Source organism: Phoca vitulina, unplaced genomic scaffold, assembly GCF_004348235.1.
Source record: "Phoca vitulina isolate PV1807 unplaced genomic scaffold, GSC_HSeal_1.0 scaffold16, whole genome shotgun sequence".
Taxonomy (NCBI): domain Eukaryota; kingdom Metazoa; phylum Chordata; class Mammalia; order Carnivora; family Phocidae; genus Phoca; species Phoca vitulina.
In genome coordinates, this window is record NW_022589719.1 from 24540946 (window position 1) to 24564117 (window position 23172).

At 40.0% G+C, this 23172-nt stretch overlaps 1 protein-coding gene across 2 annotated transcripts in view; it reads right to left on the reverse strand.

Annotated features, from left to right (window-relative positions):
* FNBP4 (formin binding protein 4) overlaps positions 1-20772 on the reverse strand; it is a 37226-nt gene extending 16454 nt beyond the window's left edge. The window contains exons 1-12 of one of the 2 annotated variants that reach the window (XM_032414157.1): positions 20450-20772; positions 19427-19519; positions 17219-17355; positions 16475-16661; positions 14659-14806; positions 14395-14437; positions 12442-12783; positions 11296-11506; positions 6982-7103; positions 6003-6107; positions 4285-4418; positions 3106-3293 (exon numbers count right to left, since the gene is read on the reverse strand). In XM_032414157.1, coding sequence (XP_032270048.1) covers positions 3106-3293; positions 4285-4418; positions 6003-6107; positions 6982-7103; positions 11296-11506; positions 12442-12783; positions 14395-14437; positions 14659-14806; positions 16475-16661; positions 17219-17355; positions 19427-19519; positions 20450-20672 — 1933 coding nt within the window. In that variant the 5' untranslated portion in view covers positions 20673-20772. Of the gene's footprint in view, positions 1-3105; positions 3294-4284; positions 4419-6002; positions 6108-6981; positions 7104-11295; positions 11507-12441; positions 12784-14394; positions 14516-14658; positions 14807-16474; positions 16662-17218; positions 17356-19426; positions 19520-20449 lie in introns of both variants that reach the window. The other variant, XM_032414156.1, reaches the window with a different exon arrangement.
* Between the last annotated feature and the right edge of the window lie 2400 nt (positions 20773-23172).

Genomic DNA, 23172 nt, shown 5'->3' on the forward strand with positions numbered 1-23172 from the left:
GGACAGCTTTAGTTTTTATGGAGCAGATATATATTACTGTAAAAGACTTTAAGATGATTCACGTGGTTACTATAATTATTTTGAGAAGTTGCTTACTTAAAGGAAAAGAGCACTGAAAAAATATTCACCAGAAAACAAGAATGCAGTTTTCCAGCTAAAAGACTTCAACTGCCTCATTTAACTTTTATATTTGGTCATATCTAATATGAATTTACACACTTTTAGACGAATAAAGTCTGGGTATGACCAAGCAGTCTACTTTATTACATAATAATAGAACATCAAGATTACATCAGAACTAAGGTAATAAATACCAAGAATTAATAACTTCTCAAACTTTCTTCTACTAAACTTTCAACAACATTTGGTAGGTAAATTAGTAAGTTGAATTTTACATATTCTCATCTAGAAGCATAATGCAATACAAATATGTTTATGATGGTAATGTGCTGCTATGCAAAGCAACTCAAGGAAATATAGCTTCAAGGTTAATAATGTGGTTTACAACTTCCAACAGATAATCAGAATTCTAGCTAAACTGGACTTGATAAATTCAGCAGCAAACAAGGAGCATTTCTGGTTAATATCGCAATTCCATACTAAGTTTGCTCAAAACACAAAAGCTGTGTCTTAATACTGATAATTATCTCCTTTAGCTTAAACACAAAGAACTTAAGAAATCTCTGAGTATGCATGGATGTCCTATTACATGATGCTTCTCTTTGTTTCTAAATATAACCCTGTTGGTGGTATTATTTTGCCACTTAAGACAACATTTAAGTCTGAAGTCAAGGAGAGATTAAAGGTAAACACAGCTTTTATTATACGCTAATAAATTTGAAAACTACAGGCTTAGAACAGTGTGGGGACACAAATTTTGAGCTCTTCACGAACCTATTTTTTCTATGCATCTTTGTTTTTATTTGAAGGCAGGCTTCCTTTACTGTTTTCCTATATTCCTCCAAAAAGAAAACTTTTTTGAACCAAGAGGCCAATTTAGCAATTTAAGGCAGGAACTTATTATACAAAAAATAGTTTCACAGACTTTTGAAAAGCAGCTAAATTTAACCTAAGTGACAAAGCCTAATAAGACATATTAGATATCTTCAAATATCACTTGTCTTTAGAGACATGATGTTAAATTCAAACAATGAACAAGGATTAAAAATGAACAGAACTTGGAAATTTCCCTGCTCTGCACAATGTAGTAATTTTTCTTCTTGAAAAGATGGTATTTACCACTGCTGAGATAACAAACGGAATGTATTAAATAAACTTTCTTTATAGGCTCAAAATAGTGATCAGAAATACTCTTAAATCCCAAAGACCTTAGTATAAGATTTGGGTTTTATTTAAATCAAGTTTTAGTGGCTCTCATTAAAGAGGCTTAAGAATATAAGCAGGTTTATCAGTGGCTTTTTCCTACAGCATAATTAGTTTTGTTTTAATCAGATAGGAATGTCTCCAAGTCTTCCCTTTACCACACAGTACCCAATGGTGTTTGTCATCAACAAACGGAAAAAATGACTTTAACTCTAAGGTGTTCACAGAACACTTAAAAGAGTTGGTATTTCTAGAATATTCAACTCTGTAACATACAAGGGACATTAGACAGTGGTCAGGTCAGGAGTGGAGCCTCCTTCCCAGAACCACCATCAAGCCTCTTCAGTTCACTAACTACTGAAAAGCAAACAAATGATAAAACCAACTTATGAGACATATTTATCATTACTACCAAAAGAATGAGGGGGAAAAAAAAAATCAAAAGAAAATCTCTTCCTGAAAATGTTAAGTAAAATACTCTATAACTTGAGAAAATATATTTCTAAAATATAAAGTAGAATAAAAACATCCTTCTGCTATGTGCAAAATTATCACTGCAGCCAAACGTGGCTTTTTATTCAGTGATCTGATAATTATCCCTAGGCTATTTAAGAAATGAACAAAATCATTTGGTAACTTTCATTTGGTACATTATCAAAACTTTTTGATTAGATCAGGGAATGAATAAAGTATCATTGAATAAAGTATCATTTTTGATAAGCAGAGAACAAAAAAAAGTTCAGCTCTTCACTTCCTACGTTACCAACAAATTCCATGTCTTTATCTTCAAAGGTTTATTCTTTTAAAAGCAAACCATAGGCTCTTGCTTTATCTATCATTTTAACAAATAGCTACCAGTTTTTTAGATCGAAACGGTTGCTGATCATAGTCTTGACTATGTTTCACTATTCACTTATTTTTGTTATTTCAAGAATGGTGGATTTAGAGGGGGAAAAATGCATCTTCCATAATGTGGAAATCAAGCCATTTCTCTTTAGAGAAGCTCTCAGATTCTCAAGAGTAACTGAGGAGCTATGAAAGCCTTTTTTTAAATGTATACAACTAAAGACCTCTATGAAAACTTTAAACAGGCTGAGAGCGATCCTGATTGTTTTATACTAGAATATTGTTGGCAATTTCCACCCCATCAATTATTCTGCTTCTCTGAAATAATGGTCATAGTTTCATACCATTTCTTAACGAACATTTTAATTTGTAGCAACCATACATCTTTAAGACGAGTGGAGTGAAAAATGAGGCTGCAATATCAACAAAGTTTTCTGTAGAAAGGCAGAACAAAATCTCCTATTATCACCCCACACAGATATTGACAATTCAGCTACTAGTTCCTTAACTTTAATTTGCATTCTTGTTAGTGGATACACAGCTTTGTCTGTAGCATAAAAGAGTGGTTATAGGACAATCCTTTTGTTGTTGTTGTTGAGATCTAATTGGCTTTATTAAATGATGCATGAATCGGGAAGCATCCCATCTAACAAGTAGATGGGAGCACCTATGGGACACTCTTTTAAAATCAAAATATATTGGCTCATCATTTCACGTTTTAGCGAAGTCTGATATTAATAGTATGCTGATTTCCAAGCAGTCACTGTCTTAGTCTTCTTCAGTATTAACTTGCAATTTTATGTCAAGCCACTATTTTTTAACTAGAAATTTATATTATGATTTGAATTATTTTTTTCTTTTAGGATATCAATTAATACAAGTCTTTTTTTCTCCAAAATTATTTCTCTCCAATTAGTACAGGGTAAATTGTCCCACCTGTGGAATTCTCAGAGGATTCTGCAGAATTTGAATCAGTCCCAGTTTTGTCTTTCAAGGTCTGTTTAGGAAGAGTCTCGTCTCTACTTTCTTGTGCTTGGCTTTCTTCCTCCTCCTCCTCACCATCTGGAAACTCCCACTGAGACTCGCCCGACTGTTCGTTTACATAGAAATATCGTCTATGATCCCTAAATTACAAGAAAGAAAACACAGGTTTTAAGACCCATTCTCCTACAAAGACACTTCCATTTGGTCCTGTCCCAGGACAGCAGTCTGCTCTCACAGGGACGAACCTCTTCTTAATGGACTGCTATTCACAAAGGCAACAAAGAGCTTTGACAATTGAGGATGAAGAACCAAGGATAATTCAAAGCTATTTGCACTGCCAGCAGCTCTGTGAATACAGCCCTGAGCCCTCTCATTCCAACAGATGACTTAGGAAACACCTCTCACACTTTTCTTTTCTTTTTTTTTTTGCCAATGCTTAACAGGGTTTCAAGTTTCATTAACGAAGGGACTCAATCTCCTAGAACACTAATTTCCCTTCCAAAGAAGAGAACAACGAAGTTTGCGAAAGGTGACTCTTCCCCTCTTGGACCGTGGAATTCACATTTCATACTCTTGATATCAAACACAGTGAAAGCTAAAGAGAGGGAGAGGTTCTGGGAGCTGAAAAATAAAAGAGCAAAGATTTCAAATAACGAAAAAAAAAAATCAAGAAAAGCCAAATATAAAAAGAAATGTTTTCATCTGACCTGCTGGCAGAAGATAGTAATCTTGTTCTTCATTCACATCTTCAGGCACGAAGCTTTCCTTAACTTCACCGAGGTTAATCAGGAGTAGTTGCTTCCAGAGGTCCTGTAAAGCGCACAGAGCTCTCGCATGCGCTTAACCCCCAAGCCCGCCCTACTCCGTGCAACAACACTCTGGAGAGTAAAAACCAGCTTTGTCCATCTTGGGAAAAAATCCGTTACATGGAACACTTTAAACATTGCTTTTTGTTTCTCCGTGTGGCTGGCCCAAACTCTGTAAGTGCTTGCGGTGCTCTGCCTGCCCAGCACCGCTAACCGCAGCTGCTCTCAGTCTCCAGACAGGCTGTCATGTTGTCAGGTGGTGGTGATCACAAATCATGTCTGAGATGTCAAAGGTGAAAGGTGAAAAGGGGAGAAGAGTGCGTACCTGTCCCAGTGGCAGGACCAGCCTTTAGGAGTGGCGTTTATTTCATACTGTTTTAGTTGTTCTGCTGCATCCTGAAGCTTTCGTTTAAGGTAGTTTCCATTAAGAGCCCCTTCCCTCCAGTCTGCAATCCGAGTCTAGAATCAAGAAATGGAGAAATAAGTTAAAGATTTCTTGTTATGTCAGGAGGCAGAAATAAAAGAAAAATGTCTTCTGGTCCATACTGTTTTCCTGTATAATTTTTTATTTTCCAAAAAAAAGAAAAAGCCCCCCCCCCCCAAAAAAAGAAAGAAAAAAGAAATCCCATCTTAATTTCATAAAAATTCTTGTTTGCTCTGCAGAGTTCTGAAAAACTAGACTGGACTCCAGTACTTTCTACACTGCCAACTCTCCAGTATCTGTGAAAATGAGTAGCAGTTTTGTTTTCCCTTTTGGACTATATTAATTCCCTAGCAATTTTACCTTTGCTTGGTAGATAGTTCATTCAATTCAGTAATGTTCTTCATCAAAAACAAAGGTTCAGTCCTTAGGGAAGTCAGTTTCCTACAGGAGGTTCCTTAATTGTAACCTGCCATGCTGTAAACTATACAGGTTACAAATAGGACTCAGAACTTTTCTTTTTTTTTTTTAAACGTTTTATTCATTTACTTGGGGGTGAGGGGAGAGAGCACAAGCAGGGAGAGGTGCAGAGGAAGAAGCAGACTTCCTGCCGAACAGGGAGCCCAATGCAGGACTCGATCCCAGGACCCCGAGATCACAGAGCCAAAGGCAGATGCCCAACCAACTAAGCCACCCAGGTGCCCTCAGAACTTTTCTTCTTAAATAGATTTATAATCCTGTAGCACTTATAAAGTCTTTCAACATTACATGGCCTCATCTGATCACTATCAATAGAATTTTGTTAGAAAACAGGTCTACATTAAAATATATGCCCATTCACAGCCCGTGGGGCATGTGACTCTTGATCGCAGGGCCTTGTGTTCGAGCTCCACGTTGGGCATAGAGCTTACATTTAAAAGAAAGATTTTTCTTTCTTCCCCCCTCTCTCTCTCTCTCTGAGGGAGAGGAGAAGAGAGAGAACAAGTGGAAGAAGGGAGAGGGACAAGCAGACGATGCTGAACGCTGAGCCTGATGTGGGTCTCAATCTCACCACCCTGAGTTCATGACCTGAGCTGAAATCAAGAGTCGGATGCTTAACTGACTGAGCCACCCAGGTGCCCCCTCCAAATTTTTTTTTAAATAAAATATATGCCCACTGAAGGTGGTATCAACACACACAGAATCTCAGTATTTATCTTCATAATTGATATTTTGTTTTAGCTAATACAGTTTTATTTCCTGGGCTGATGGTTCAAATATGCACCAATGTTAAAAATTTAAATTTAGGATTAAAACAAGTAAGACGGGGCGCCTGGGTGGCTCAGTCGGCTACGTGTCTGCCTTCGGCTCAGGTCGTGATCCCAGGGTCCTAGAATCGAGTCCTGCATCGGGCTCCCTGCTCAGCAGGGAGTCTGCTTCTCCCTCTGCCCCTCCCCCCTGCTCGTGATCTCTCACTCTCCCTAATAAATAAAATCTTTAAAAAATAAAACTAATACATGTCAAACTAAAGGACCAATACTAACATAGCCTCAAAAAATAAATAAATAAAACAAGTAAAACAAATGCCTCACACATACAGCACTTTACTCTAAAACCAACTATACCAAAAATGGCTAAATTACCTCAGTCTGTAGGAGCAGCACATGAAAGTTGGAGATGGACTGTCTATTAATGCCTAGGAATTCAAATTTACTTGTCAGGGTATTTGCCAGTTCTCCAATCTGAAACTGTAATGCAAGAAAGAAAAAAAAGTAAGAAATAAAATTGAATCAGCAATATTTTCTGTATTATGTAAAATCTTTCATTTATTGTTAAATATGCTAAAAAAAAAATGGGTCTGCCTAGAAACAGCCCTTCTGAACAGCTGCATCTAAACAGTTATGTAGAGAAGACAAGATTCTAAGTAAACTAATTCACGTAACAGGTGATAAATAATGACAAGTCTAGAGAAATTAAATGCATATGTACTCTGAGACAACACAGGATTCAACAGGTGTAAATAGATGTTAAATGATACAACTCCCAATAGTGTCCAAACTATCATTTATGCATTACTAATTGCTTTTACTACCTACACATTGAACAAAATTAATTCTCCCAGTCCCTTTCACATGGTTGTAAACTAGTCAGTGACTGAGTCAACTCTTTCAGGTCAAAAAAATGTGCTAAATAGTTTTTCCAACAGACCATCCTTAAAGAGCCTCATACTTACGTGGTCCAATTCTTAAAATATTAGGCTTGAAATAAAACTGGAACCAAATTTACTTTTGTGTAAGGACAAGTAGTTCACACAGGAATTAAATTTGTGACTTTTAGGCTCTTCAGTACTTCCAAACTAGAGAAGCCTACATTTGATAAGCTGTTACTGCTTTCCAATGAGGGCTTAACTTTTAAGAAAGCAATTAAAGCATTTAGAATTCTAGGTAATTTCTCTGAAACGAGTCTCTTATAATTCAATGTTTCAGCCTGAAATATGACCTTTTCACCTAACTATACATAAATGATTTGTATATGGAGATAAGTAAAGATCACTGTACTTGCTAATAAAAAATGTACTTTAATGGTTGCCCCCTTTAAAGCTGTATTAAATAATATACATACTTTCAAATCCTGTTCTTCTTCTTTAGGTGCTGTTTGTACTTTTATCTTCTCTGGAGATTCTTCTACTTCCATCTCTTTGTCTGAATTCTCATCTATTTTTTCTGAAGTGTCAGCACCAATTACTACAAAAGAAACCACGTGAAACTAAAGGACCAATACTAACATAGCATCCCCATATGTATTTTCTTACCCTTATAGCAGAGATATCTGAAAAAAGTTATTATTTCTTTTCCCTTTGCCTGTTTTCCTTATTAAAGAAACCATAAAAAAGACTTACCTACTGTTTTTATAAAGCCAAAAAACTTTATCCTTTATAAATCACCTTTCTTAAAATGTCTATAAATAACAATTTGTTTTACATTACCCTGTAGTTTCTGCTTTCCCTTTCTCCTTCATCTGTTTATTTTTTCTAATCTTCTATTCCAGAATACCACTGCTTTAATTACTTTTAAAGGCTACATATCAGGGGGCGCCAATGGTTCAAATGGTTAAGCGTCTGCCTTCTGCTCAGGTCCTGATCCCAGGGTCCTGGGATTGAGCCCCGCATCTGGCTCCTGGCTCGGCGGGGAGCCTGCTTCTTCCTCTCCCTGTCTCTCTCCCTGCTCATGCTCTCTCTGAAGCTCTGTGTCTCAAATGAATAAATAAAATCTTAAAAAAAAAAAAATAAAGGCTACATATCGGGCGCCTGGGTGGCTCAGTTGGTTGAGCGACTACCTTCGGCTCAGGTCATGATCCTGGAGTCCCAGGATCGAGTCCCACATCGGGCTCCCTGTTCAGCGGAGAGTCTGCTTCTCCCTCTCACCCTCCCCCCCTCATGCTCTCTCTCACTCTTTCTCAAATAAATAAAATCTTAAAAAAAAAAAAGGCTACATATCAAAACTAGGATATATAAGGGTTCTTTATGAACTGGGTTTTGAAAAAAACGGCTTTCAAAATCAGAGGAACACTAATTTTAAACTAACTGATAACTTTATTTCTAAACTGGTTAAGACCTGTGGACAATCTTTAGTGGACCCACCTACTCTTCTGGTTGGTGATGTCTGTTAGTGGGAATCTTCAAAAGAGAAGACGCTTACCATCAACTTAAATGGAGTACAGATATGAACTCTATTATGTCTGCTTACCACCTGCTTACCAAACTAATCCACATATACAATGTAAATCATTCTGTTATGAGATTATCAGTCATTTTTTAACAAAAATAACCAAATTTAAGTTTTTTCTTGACTCTTGTTAATCCTTGATCTAAATAATGTGACTTTTTAATATCACTTTCAATAGATTTTATTAGCCTAAAAGTTTATCTTAAGTACTTAACCTCATCATATAATGGCCTTGCTCTTTATCATTAATATTCCTTCTGCATTTTCAAATTGAAACCAACTTCTCTCTCACTTATTAGTTTATAATTAATCGGTATATTAGACATCTGACATTTGGTGCTAGGTACAAGAATTTAACAATTTATAGCACCACTAGAGCTCTAAGACTAGAATATATATATATTTTAAAGATTTTATTTGAGAAAGAGAGAGCATGAGCAGGTGGAGGGGCAGAGGTAGAGGGAGAAGCAGACTCCCCACTGAGCAAGGAGCCCGATGCAGGGCTTGATCCCAGGGCCCCGAAATCACGACCTGATCCGAAGTCAGATGACCAACCAACAACCACCCAGACACCCCTAAGACTAGAATATTTTATTTTTTTAAAGATTTTTTATTTATTTGATAGACACAGCAAGAGAGGGAACACAAGCAGGGGGAGTGGGAGAGGGAGAAGCAGGCCTCCCATCGAGCAGGGAGCCTGATGTGGGGCTCGATCCCAGGACTCTGGGATCCTGACCTGAGCCACCCAAGCGCCCCAAAACTAGAATATTTTAGAGGGCAATTAGGATCTATCAAATTAAAATGTACATACCCCCCAAAATAAATTTAAAAAATAATAATAAAAAAAAATAAAATGTACATACCCCTTGACCTAGCAATATATCTCTAACAACCTATACTATAATGACATTAAAATCTACATAAAGATATATATACACCGGGATGTTTATTGTTTTTATTGTTAAGTATCATAACAAATATAAAGAATGAAGTAAGCACTCAAGTAACTACAACCCAGCATTTCGGAGGACTATCACTGGCACTTCTGAAATTCACAGTGCCTCTGCTTTCACATCTACACCAGACATAATAATCTCTACCCCAATGGTGTTTAAGTACCTTCCTTTAGTTTCATCATGGATAGACCTTTTAAGCACAGTTATTTCTGTAGCTTTTTAAATTCAACACAACTGTTTGTTACAAATATGCTGATGCATATTAACTTTAGATCATATCATGTTTAGTGTTCAATTGCAAGAATACATTAGAATTGGGGCACCTGGGTGGCTCAGTTGGTTGGGCATCTGCCTTTGGCTCGGGTCATGACCCCAGGGTCCTGGGATTAAGCCCTGCATCTGGCTCCCTGCTCAGTGGGGAGCCTGCTTCTCCCCCTCCCTCTGCCCGCCCACTCTCTGCTTGTGCTCTCTCTCTCAAATAAATAAATAAATAAAATCTTAAAAAAAAAAAAAGAATACACATTTGAATGGCTTGTAGGTATTACTGGATAATACAAAGGCAGTATTATTTTAAAGAGTTAAACATGAACACAACTTAAATGCCCATTGATGGAGAAAAGTTAAATGAAAATATATATACCATTTAGTGGTTAAAACAATAATTTTAAACGCTTTAAGTGAATAAAGCACGTCACCTAACAATCCATATGGTTATCTCATCTATGGCAAAAATTACATATGTACATGTATACATTACACATACACACACAACTAGAAAATGAACATAGAGGAAAAGGTCTAGAAGGATATAGTTAGATAAAAGACAGAGAAAATAGGGGGGCGCCTGGGTGGCTCAGTCGGTTAAGCGACTGCCTTCGGCTCGGGTCATGATCCCAGGGTCCTGGGATCGAGCCCCCCATCAGGCTCCCTGCTCTGCGGGAAGCCTGCTTCTCCCTCTCCCACTCCCCCTGCTTGTGTTCCCTCTCTCGCTGTGTCTCTCTCTGTCAAATAAATAAATAATAAAAATCTTAAAAAAAAAAAAAAGACAAGAGAAAATAGATTTCAGGGGTAGGGAATGAGAATAGGGAAAAGACGAAGGGGGACTTTTAAGATTTCTACTTCATATTCTTCTATATTGTTGATTGAAAAGAAAAAAATTCAAACAAGGATGTTATATTTACTTATTTCTGTGTTTTTTATTTGTTGTTTTTTAACCATAGCTATAAAGGTATCTTCTGTTAGGTATGCACAACTAAGATTTGGTGCTCAAATCTTACTGCTAATTTTCCACTACAGAATTAGGGACAAATGGAGATTAAGGTATTAGTTCTTTTTTTTTTTAAAGATTTCATTTATTTGGGGCGCCTGGGTGGCTCAGTCATTGAGTGTCTGCCTTCGGCTCGGGTCATGATCCCAGGGTCCTGGGATCGAGCCCTGCAATCAGGCTCCCTGCTCTGCGGGAAGCCTGCTTCTCCCTCTCCCACTCCCCCTGCTTGTGCTGTCTCTCTCTCTGTCAAATAAAAAAAAAATCTTAAAAAACAAAAAGAAAAGATTTCATTTATTTGAGAGAGAAAGTACAACCCGGGGAGAGGCAGCAGCAGACTCCCCGCTGAGCAAGGAGCCCCATTTGGGGCTTGATCCCAGCACCCTGGGATCATGATCTCAGCAGAAGGCAGATGCTACCCAACTGAGCCACCCAGGCATCCCAAGATACTAGTTCTGATAATAGACTGGAAAGATGCAGCAGGGTCTCTTCTACATTACCCTGAACAGAGATAAGTTGGGTCCTTATGAAAGGACCTATCCATCTGAACAATTAACCAGAGGCTGGGCAACTTGTACACAAAGAGAGAGCAGAGATGAGGCTGGGCTTGCCAGAGGTGGTCCTTGCCTGCCTTGCTTACCAACCGTAAACAATGAGCTCAGGAGAGCCCGTGGGCTTAATACAGATCAAGACTACTGTAGCAGGATTTTTTAAAAAAGAGGAGTCAATCTTGCTTTTCTGTTTTTGAGGGAGAGGTAGTCACCAATCAGTAGTGAATCTACAACCCAATTGATGGTAAATCTTAACTCTTACTCCTCCACTAGAGGTGAAGTAGGAAAAGGAGAGAAGTGAAAGGAAGCTTCCTTTCCAGCACTTCCACAAAAGGGTAAGTGTTATCTCCTCCTTTTTGCTGAAGAGGGAACCAAAAAAGGGAAAGGATTTCTACTCTATATCTTTCAACCCTGAAAGTTTAAAGTAAAACACGAATTACCAGTTTCTCCATTTTCTGGAGTCTCCCGTCCAGTTTTGCTAGAACTCCGACTGGTAGATTCTGGACTTGTAGCTCGAACGAACATCTTCCATTTCCCCCTTTTAGACATAAGTCTACGCATTCCATCCTGAGACGCTGGCTGGCTGATGTCAGAACATGGACTAGACCCTGACACACTACCATCTCCTTCCTCCAAGGCTCGTAACTCTGCCTAGGATGAACACGACAAAAAAGTTAAGAGTGTCAGTAGCTGTTTATCAACATTTAAGCATTTGTGAATACCAAGAGTGATAACCACACATTATGAGAATTAAAAACCTTTCAGGACAGGAAGTTTTTCTTAATACATTTCCCCATCAGAGCCAAGCATTTTGCTTGTATTTTTTTATCAGTATCCAGTAAATGCTTATTCATGATTGTAGTTAACAAATACTGATTTGAAGGGGATGGGTCTTAAGAGATCCACTAAGAAACAAATTTTCCAATATATGAACACTGTAGATAAAGCCTAAATTAGCTTGTCCCTCTCCATAGCTTCAAATTTTGCAAAATGGGGAAAGCTTCAAGAAGATACTGCTGTTATTTATAACACCCATTAAGATTCTGTTTCATATTCAAAGTAGCAGTAGATGAAACTGTTCCAAGAAAAATCAGGGCAGAAAATAGGTAAAAATCAATTTCTCCATCAGGAAAGTTTCCTGTGGACCATCTTTTTTGAAAGGAAAGCACATGACATTATTAGTTCCTCTTAATCTTACAAGGCCCATTTAACTATGTGATCAATCCCACAGGTGCTCAGTGGAAGTCAACCCGTACTTAAACTGTTGGGTTAAAAACCAAGTTATCACCAAGAATTTACAATGCTCATTTGTTAAGAAGCTAAATAAAAGTTATTCACTGTATTCAGCTATCTTTAAATCAGAGTAGTATCAGTCCTTATTAGTCGTCAACTATCAAAAGCACCATCAGGAACCAAAAGAACTATAACTCCACAGTTCAAGTTTTTACTGCATAAGCTTAAACATATCTAGACAAAAGATTAAGAAAAACAAAATCCCATTAATGGCAGTTAACTGAGCACAATGATCCCAGAGTCTAATAGTATGCAAGGGAGGAAAGGCAATAACAAAAGCTTCAAAACCTTACTTTTTTTCTTTCCAAAACAAGCTCCAGCTCAAGGGTATCTTGTTCCTCTTCTTCTTCACTTTCTCCAGATTGAACAACACTGCAAAGATCCTCCTGAGAAGGGTCTTCCATGTTGTCCAATGTAATTTCCTGTGGTTTTACTATAGTTGCTGCTTCTTCTGCTGTTGTACTTGTTTCCTTCACTTCTGAAACTGGCTCTGCTTCTTTACAAATTACTTTTCTTCTCCATCTCTCTTCTTCCTCTTTTATTCCCTCAGGCAACAAAGGAGCAAGCAGTGATGCTGCCACCCCTTTCTTCTCCTCCTCACTATTTGAGAGAGCCTGAATTCCTTCATTTACTTCCTATAAAGAATAAATTAGTCTCATTTATCTAAAAAAAAAAGACCAAAAAAAAAAACAAACCCTCACCTGAATATATATTCAATTTGTTCATGCCAAAAAGGACTATATTTTTCAATCACTGGATAATCTTTTTTTTTTTTTTTTTTAAAGATTTTATTTATTTATTTGAGAGAGAGAGAATGAGAGAAAGCACATGAGAGGGGGGAGGGTCAGAGGGAGAAGCAGACTCCCTGCCGAGCAGGGAGCCTGATGCGGGACTCGATCCAGGGACTCCAGGATCATGACCTGAGCCGAAGGCAGTTGCTTAACCAACTGAGCCACCCAGGCGCCCCTGGATAATCTTTTTTTAAAAGATTTTATTTATTTGAGAGAGAGAGACAGAGAATGAGCAGGGGGGGAAGGGTAGATGGAGAGGGAGAAGCGGACTCCCTGCTGCGCAGGGAGCCCCATGCGGGACTCAATCCCAGAACCCTGGGATCGTGACCTGAGCCAAAGGCAGACGCTTAACCAAATGAGCCACCCAGGCACCCCCAATCACTGGATATTCTCAAAAACCACTGACTACCAACAGGTTAGTACATATGGTTGTACCATTTTTCTTACATGAACATAATGCAAACATTGTTACTTTAGGAAAGCAGCGTTTGAACTAGAACCTAGTTCTGGGTGGAATTCATACATATCCTCCCCCCTATTCTCCACGTCTAAAGGCACATTAGCAGAAGCAGAATTTGAAAATTAAGTAAGATCGGAGTTTTGTCAACTCAACATATGACTGAATAAATCTCCACTCTTCTGTAGTATGCTAGAAAAGTGATTTAGAGGAAAGTGAAATAATTCTAAAATGAAATGTGTGATTAAACTTAAAGTGCGTCTTTACAAATTACTTTTGTAAAGTTATTGGGGTAAGAGTTGCTCTACTTCCCTCCTAGAGTTATAAAGACCGAATGATTCTGTAAGTGTGTGTGTGTGTGTGTGTGTGTGTGTGTGTGTATTTTTAAGTAGGCTCCACACCCAACGTGGAGCTTGAACCCACAACCCTGGGATCAGGAGTCGCATGCTCCACCTACTGACTTGAGTCAGTCAAGCGCCTCCTGAAAGTACGTTTTACTATGCTCCCCATTTAAACCCATCACTTAAAATTCAGGATAAATTAAAATTCAACACACACACTATAGAATACAACTTACTTTGTCTTACTGATGAGACTACAGAAATGGTCATTTTACTAATAATAGTTTTTAATTTTTAAGGTAGTTTATCTTTTTCCCCCAAAAAAAAGAAAATCTTATGTGGGGGTCCCAAAATAGAGCTATTCTGAAGTGGAGAAGAAGATCTGAAGCCCTGCCTGCTGCTCCCACATCCTTCACAATGACCCAAATGAGCCTCTGTGGCATTCGAAAGTTCCAAAAGAACCACTGAACTGGATAACTATTATAAATGCTACGTATAAACATAAACATTAAATTAAATAAAGCTTTCAGAATCAGAGTTTATCCTATTTCACATCTGGTTTTAAGACAGCAACAGAAGGCATCTACATCTGTGCCAGAGTAACAGTCAAGTTCTTTAGATCTGAAATAAGCAAATGAGAGAAGTTGTAAAACTGACCTTTTTAACTTCTCGCTTGGCTATGACTGGTCCACTTTTACTACTGGAAACAGAAATGTTTTTCTCCTTAGTATACACGTCTGTATTAACCACAAAATTACCTTCAGCACCTGTTACAGAACTAAAAACAAAACAAAACAAAATCTATATATACATACACACACACACACATATATACTTAGCAAGAGAAACAGAAGGCAAATATTAAAAACAAAAGACTCTGACTTCCTTCTTAGATAATTTCTTTTTCAAGTCTATTCTTACCTGGGTTGATAATGTTGTAATCCCTGTACCTGGGTGGCAAGATACTGGGGTAACTCCCAAGTCACTTCATTTGTTTGTGTGTTCCAATAATAATAGCATCCTGTGTTCTCATCCCAGACTTCTTGCCAATCTCCCATCTCAATTCCAACTAGAAGAAAATAGAACAAATTTTAAAACACAAAATTCTCATCAACAAAACTAAAAACAACCTATTGAATGGGGGGAGATGTTTACAAATGACGTATTTGATAAAGGGTTAGTACCCAAAATATATAAAAAAAAAACTTCTACGACTCAACACCCAAAAACCAAATAATCCAATTATAAATGGGCAGAAGACACGAACAGACATTTCTCCAAAGATGACATACAGATGGCCGACACATAAAAAGATGCTCAACATCACTCATCATCAGGGAAATGCAAATCAAAACTACAACAAGATATTACCCCACACATGTCAGAATGGCTAAAATAAAAAACACAAGAAACAGGTGCTGGTGAGGATGTGGAGAAAAAAGAACCCTCTTACACTGTTGGTAGGAATGCAAACTGGTGTAGCCACTGTGGAAAACAGTATGGAGGTTCCTCAAAAAATTAAAAATAGAACTACGCTATGATTTAGTAATCACACTACTGGGTATTTATCCAAAGCATACAAAAACACTAATTTGAAAGGATAATATGCACCCCTATGTTTATAGCAGCATTATTTATAATAGCCAAATTATGGAAACAGCCCAAGTATCCATCAACAGATAAAGAAGGATGGTATATATACACTATGGAATATTACTCAGCCATAAAAAAGAAGGAAATCTTGCCATTTCCCACGACAGACAGAGCTAGAGAATATAATGCTGAGCAAATAAGTCAGAGAAAGACAAACACCATATGATTTTACTCATGTGGAATGTAAGAAACAAAACAAATGAGCAAAGGGAAGAAAAAGAGAGAGAGACAAACAAACCAAGAAACAGACTCTTAACTATAGAGAACAAACTGATGGTTACCAGACGGGAGGTGGGGGTGGGGATAGGTGAAATAGGTAATGGGGATTAAGGAATGCACTTATCATGATGGGCACAGAGTGATGGATAGAATTGTTAAATCACTATATTGTACACCTGAAACTAATATAACACTGTATGTTAGCTATACTGGAATTAAAAACTTAAAAAAAAGAAAAAAAGCAGCACTAATTTCTCCACAATTCTGACCTCATATCCCAAGTCAGCTCTAAAGCCATCAACAATCTAACAAGGTTCCTCAACCTTAGCACTGTTAACATTTGGTCTAGATAATTCTTTGATATAGTGGGGGCAGTCCTATGTAGTGTTCAGCATCCCAGATTTTACCCACTAGATGCACTAACAATTTCCCACCCCCTGTTTTGACAACGAAAAACATCTTCAGACACTGTCAAATGTCTCCTGGGGGTCCAACTCCTCCTCCTCAAATCCTCTTTGCACCATGGCTTAAAAAAGTAGTCTGGCAGTCCAAAAATGTATCTTGAAGCCCAAAAGAATTTTTAAAATAATGGCTTTTACTACTCACTTGGCATAAACTGCAACCCGTTAAAAGGGCAAGCAATTTTTTTTTTTGCAATTATTTTTCAAAAGATACAATTATTATCCTAGTAATTCTCAGAGAAAACAGTCCTCCTTATCATCTTCTAAACAGTGTACTTAAAAGGCCAGAATCCTAAAGTCTGGGGCTAAAGGATAGGGGTTTTCATCTTTGGGAATGTCAATGCCTAGAACACCTTTAAAGATTGCATTTTAGATTTCTTTAAAAATCAAAGGATCAGACTTACCTCCTGCTAGTGAACACTGAGTATCATATTGCCACCCTGGGGTCTGAGTTGAGTCTGTTCCATTTGAAGTAGCAGAAGAAAGGGCAGATGTTGCTGATTCCTTTGGCTCTGGTCGAGGTGGAGTTGGAGGTGGAGCAGAAGCTCCTACAGGAGCTGCAGGCTGAGGAGCTGTTATAGCATCAATCTCCTTTAAAATGAAAACATTAACAAATTATTTAATAATCTCAAAACCAGAAAACTGAAGAAATGACAATCACCATAAAAAAAATTCTAGGGGCACTGGGGTGGCTAAGTTGTTAAGTGTCTGCATTTGGCTCAGGTCATGATCCCAGGGTCCTGAGATTGAGCCCCACATCGAGCCACACATCAGGCTCCCTGCTCAGTGGGGAGCCTGCTTGTCCCTCTGCCTGCCCTTCCCCCTGCTTGTGCGCACGTGCTCTGTCAAATAAAATCTTAAAAAAACAAAAAAACTCTACAATCAGTTCTCAGCTTCTCCAATCAAAACTCTCACCTTCCAATTACATAAAAGTTCCCCAAACCCTTTAATTCTCCATTTTTCTCCTCCTTACAACCTTTACAAAAAGAGAAGAGAGCGGTGGGGAGGGACTAAGGAAGAGAGATGGAAGGGGCAAAGAAGGGAGATGGGGAAACACTGAGACTGACAAAAAAGTAGGCTAACCACTTGAGATCCAGGTCCCAAAGTGGCTTCAATCACTAAAAACCCAAACAAAAAGCACCACTAACCGCTAGGAAGTTGGCCAATGTACTATCAATATCAGCTGACTGGTTTCCATTTGCCTCTTTAGACTGTGCTGGTTTTTCTGAAACATCACTCTCATCATCATCACTGTCAGCATATGCACCAAGCAAGCACAGACCTCCTAGAAACAAAATGGTAAACAATGTTAATAATAACAATGCCAGTATGCCCCAGGAAGTACTCAAGAAAAAATATGACATGGTTCTTCAGAGTTTACATTTACTTTACATACAGATTGGAACATAACCTCAAAATAAATCATCACTGAACTACCACAGAGAAGTATAAATTACATTATGCACTTAGAGCTAATAAAATCATTCACATAGTTGCTTGAGAGCCTTCTCAAAATACACAATCATTCAACTTCATACTCTGCCAAAATAGCACATGGTAAATCTTGATGTTAGAATTTGTTGCTTTGTGTCCATCTCAAACAAGCAAGCCAATTAGGGTTTAGTAGATGAAACAAAGAAATTTTTAAAATTTAAAATCTTTTTGGGGTGCCTGGGTGGCTCAGTCGTTAAGCATCTGCCTTCGGCTCAGGTCATGATCCCAGGGTCCTGGGATAGAGCCCCACATTGGGCTCCCTGCTCCGCGGGAAGCCTGCTTCTCCCTCTCCCACTCCCCCTGCTTGTGTTCCCTCTCTCACTGTGTCTCTCTCTATCAAATAAATAAATATATAAATCTTAAGAAAAGAAAATGATCTGGTTACATATACCAAGACCCACAAAACTCTTCAAGTTTCTTTCAGCTAGATAATCCCATCTTTGAGAATATACCCCTCAAAATAATTCAAAAATTTTTTTCACACAGGGCGCCTGGGTGGCTCAGTCGTTAAGCGTCTGCCTTCAGCTCAGGTCATGATCCCAGGGTCCTGGGATCGAGCCCCGCATCAGGTTCCTTGCTCCACAGGAAGCCTGCTTCTCCCTCTCCCACTCCCTGCTGCTTGTGTTCCCTCTCTCGCTGTCTCTCTCTGTCAAATAAATAAATAAAATAAAATAAAGTATCATAGTAGTCTATTGATCTAATTTCAGAGGCTACTCTGAATTTTTCCTTAGAAAATTTCACATGCATATTACCATAATATTCTTCTGCATAAAAGTATTAGATATGCGGGGCGCCTGGGTGGCTTAGTCGTTAAGCGTCTGCCTTCGGCTCAGGTCATGATCCCAGGGTCCCGGGATAGAGCCCCGCATCGTGCTCCCTGCTCAGCGGATAGCCTGCTTCTCCCTCTCCCACTCCCCCTGCTTGTGTTCCCTCTCTCGCTGTGTCTTCCTCTGCTAAAATAAATAAATAAAATCTTAAAAAGAAAAAGGTATTAGATATGTTTGCTCTACTATATTATAAAAACATATTTTAACAACTTTTTTTTTTTTAAGATTTTATTTATTCATTTGACAGAGAGAGAGAGATAGCGAGAGCAGGAACACAAGCGGGGGAGTGGGAGAGGGAGAAGCAGGCTTCCCGCAGAGCAGCTGGATCCCAGGACCCTGGGATCATGACCTGAGCAGAAGGCAGAAGCTTAACGACTGAGCCACCCAGGCGCCCCATTAACAACTTTTTTTTGAAGTGGCAAATGGGAGGAGAGAAGAACAAGCATCTATTATTTCAGGGGTATTCATACAGTATAGAGAGAACTCCAAACTGAAAAGAATAAAATTATTATCAGTTATATTTAGTACAAAACATATTTTGATCTTTCAAGATTATATAAAGAATAAAGAAAACTAACATTCTTGGCACTTCCTGCATATCCAAATATTCCTTAATGCTTAAAAAATATTTAATAAGAGCAATTTTCAGCTCCACAAATATTCGCTAGGTACCAATCAAAGCACTGTGCTGGAGAAGAAATGCACAGAATGAAAGACATCCTTGATGTCTCTAAAAAACACCAAGCTAGTGGGAGGAGCCAGAAAACTACAAAACAGCATTAAAAGCAAAGTAGTACAAAGTATCTTGGGTACAGAGAAAAAGCAACAACAAATTTTACTTTGGTTAAAGTGTATATGCCAGCAAGCCCTCAGATACAAAAATTTTACTTTAATTTTCAAAAATTTTAAATTTCCATTTTATGGGAGAAATATAAGTTAGCAACATTGAAGCATTCAACAAAATATTTTATATACAAACCCAATTTGATCCTAACGAAAGAAAGACCTTGTAGAAACCATGAAAAAAACTTGTACCTGTTGCTTTAACGGCTGTAGGTCTGGTGGTCATGACTGGTTTGGGAGGATTCTGAACAACTCTGGGAACCTCCACCACCACTTCCTGTTCATCTGGATTTAAAAAAGGAACAAAAGAAAACTAGTGTGCCGGTGGACCAGAGAAAACACTACAGGTGACAAAACAATCTTCGATTTCACGTTCCAAGTCTAAATTTCACCAATTTGAAAACAGGGTGTGTAACTCCATCACTGACCCAAATTGGGAGAGGATAAACAAGCACGTGACTAGTGACTTTAACATTAAGATTATGATTATGGTACGTAAAAGTACATCTGAAATAATTCAAAAATTTAAAAATACACACACACACACAATAAATCTCCGGGCTCCTATTGGGCCTTTACAACACAGCTACAGCATTTTCTCCCCCCGCATTAACTACCCAACGTGATTTTTTAGCGCCTGAAACGGTCGCGGCTTCTCGGGCATCTGGCCCCCGTAGCAACGCTGAACAGTTACTCTTAATCCAAGTACCATTCTGGGGACAAACAAGTACTTGGGAACCCACCAATTTGGGGTTACGTTCGCTTTGGCTGGCATAATAAAATGGGGTTGCTCACTTCTAAAGGGTCCCTCTCGGTTTCAACAAAAACGAAGGGAAAAGCACATGACGTGTATTAAAGGCCAGGTTCCCGGTCACGAGGCCTCGGACGAGAAGCTCGTACTTTCACAAATACCCCGTAAGTTATGCAAAGCTGAAGGTGCACGTCGAGGAGACTCGGGATGCCAGGCCAAGCCCTGCACCAGAGATGGCGCCTCTGGGTCAGTGGGGCGGGCGCGCACGGCGCCGCCGGCCCCTTCCGCCGCCCTGGGGCCCACAGCGGTACTCCCTTCGGGCCCCACGCAGCAGGCCTCGGATGCGGAGGAAGCCCGCCCGCCCCGCTTTCTCTTCCTCCCACGGGCCTGCCGTAGGCCGCAAGCCCCGAGCTCGAGTTTCGGACGCCCCCACCTAAGTGTCGGGGCCCCTCGCACACCTTTACCTTCTGAAGGCGAGTCGTCCGGGCCCGCGGCGGCAGTAGTCACCGTGGTCGTCGTCGTCGATGGCGCCGCCGGAGCTGGCTGGCTGGGCGCCGCCACCGTCGAGTCCGGTTCCGTGTCGGGTTCCGGCTCCGGATCCCTGCCCGGCGTGTTGCTTCGGGGCCCCGGCGGAGAGAGCTGCAGGATGGGCCTGCGGCCGGGTACCGCCCGGGACTTCTTCCCCATCGCGAGCCCGAGCGCGAGCCGCGAGCGTCGGCCAGCCGAGAGGGGCGGGCGCTCCGCGCGGCGCTGCGTAATCAATATTCATGCACCGCGACACCGCCTCCTGAGAGAATCTGCTTTTAACCGGCGGAGCGCGCGCCCGCGCAAGCGCCTTGGGGCCCCTACGCTATTCTGGTACTCCCCCCGAGGGAGGGAGGGCGGGCTTTACCCATGGTGGTAGGCGATTGGCTGTTTTGATCCATTGAAGGAGCCAGTAGCCAATGGAAAAGGAAAAAGAGTGAGAGTCAGGCCAATAGCGCGGAAGGGCCTGAGTTAGAATGACTTTACATTACGTCGGACTCCACCCATGCGTCTTTTGCGGAGTCTTTTCTTTATCCCCTTGTCCTCCATCTTGCCCCTATTCTCATCTGGCTGTTCGTTGTTGTTTTTCTTTCTTTCTTTCATTTTCTTTGTTTTTGTTTTGGCCTTTGGGAAGCTGTGCTGCTTTTCAGGCCTTTCCCAGAGTTTTGTCCTGATTATTGTGGCTTGCTTTGGGTATGACGTTGAACGCTAAATAAAATAGTGGGTCTTTTATGTTTTTGTAAGTTTTTTTTAGAGCACAAATTTTATGTCTCCTATTGGGTTGCTTATCAGCTGGAAAAAATCACTAGAGGTTGTACTGCATACGAGGAAAAATCCTAAATTGTTGCGATGGGATACAGGAGCTTACCCAATCTAGCCCATTGATATTCTCAACCTGCTTTATAAAGATTTATCTTCCTTTAGCACTGTCCCCTCTCGGTCCCCTTCTTCCCTCCTGTGGAGCCAACCAGTTGAACACTAGCTGGAATACAGTATCACATGGCAAAACTCCATTCCTCAAGACCCGGCGCAGGCATTCTCTCTCAACCTTGTATCTCAGTGCTGAGCCCCTTCCCAGTGCTTGACATCTTACCCTTATATCCATTATATCTGTTTCCCTCTTCTCAACTGATCTTAAGAAATTGAGTGGTATTTATTTTTATATCCCCAGCAGCTCAGTTCTTACTAGAACATACTAATAAAACCTAACATTTATTGAACCCTTACTATGTGTGAGGCACTGTCTAAGCGCTTTACAGTTGTAGGGGTGCCTGGGTGGCTCAGTCCCCATTAAGGGTCTGTGTTCGGCTGAGGTTATGATCCCAGGGTCCTGGGATCCAGTCCCACATTAGGTTCCCTGCTTAGCAGGGAGTCAGCTTCTCCCTCTCCGTCTGCCCCTCCCCCTGTTCCTGATGTAGGAAAGAGGTTATTAGGGTTCGAAGCCATGGCCAAGAAAGAATTCTTGAGATGTCTTTGGTGCAAAAAGGTGATTTTATTCAAGAACGGGGATAGGACCCGTGGACAGAAAGAGCTGCAATAGGGTCATGAGGAGTGGCCCATTATATACTTTCAAGTTGGGAGGGGTTAAGGGATAGTGTAAGTCTCTAAGGAATTTTGGAAGCAAGGTTTCCAGGACCTTGAGAGGGTTAGCTATTATTGGGAAAAGGTCATTTATTACCGTCTAATAAAACCTTAGTCATGAGACCCCTCAGATGTATATCGGTGGGCCATATGCTTGGGGGATGATTGCCAGCACGTATCTTGGAGGGTTTAGAGATAAAGGAAGTTTCCAAAGGAATTCTTATACATTAAAGTAGACTTACAGGATCCTGGGGGGACGGGGGGGCTGGTGGGGGGGGGCGGTCAGGCTAGGATTGCCTTTTGCCGTTAGCAAAATATTAACACTGAGGTAGTTGAGTCCCTAGAGGAATGTCACTCAGCCTGTTTCAAGGACTTGTCAATGGGCTGTGGGTAGTAAGGAAATTTAATAGTTTTTCTTCTGCCTTTGTTTCCCACATCATTCCTGCTCACTTTCCTCTCTCTCTCTCAAAATAAATAAAATCTTAAAAAACAAAAAACAATCAAGTATAAGTGTATTTTATTCTCACCACAACCTTGTATATCATTATCCATAATGTATAAATGATCCCTCAGATTGTTTTTTAAGATTTTATTTTATTTTTTTAAAAGATTTTATTTGTTTGAGAGAGACAGAGAGAGTGAGAAGAGAGCACAGTGGGAGGAGAGGGAGAAAGACTCCCTGATGAGCAGGGAGCCAGATGCAGGGATTCAAGGACCCCGGGATCATGACAGGAGCCACCCAGGCACCCCATTAGGATTTTATTTTTAAGTGATCTCTACACTCAAGTGGGGCTTGAATTTACAACCCTGAGATCAAGAGAACTTACAACCCAGAGATCACAAGTCATATCCTCTATGGACTGACCTACCAGGTGCCCCCAAATTGTTGTTGTTGTTTTAAGATTTATTTATTTGGGGCGCCTGGGTGGCTCAGATGGTTAAGTGTCTGCCTTAGGCTCTGGTCGTGATTCCAGAGTCCTGGGATCTAGTCCTGCAGCAGGCTACCTGCTCAGCGGGGAGCCTGCTTCTCCTCCCTCTGCCATTCCCCCATCACTTGTGCTCTCTGGCTCTATCTCTCTGT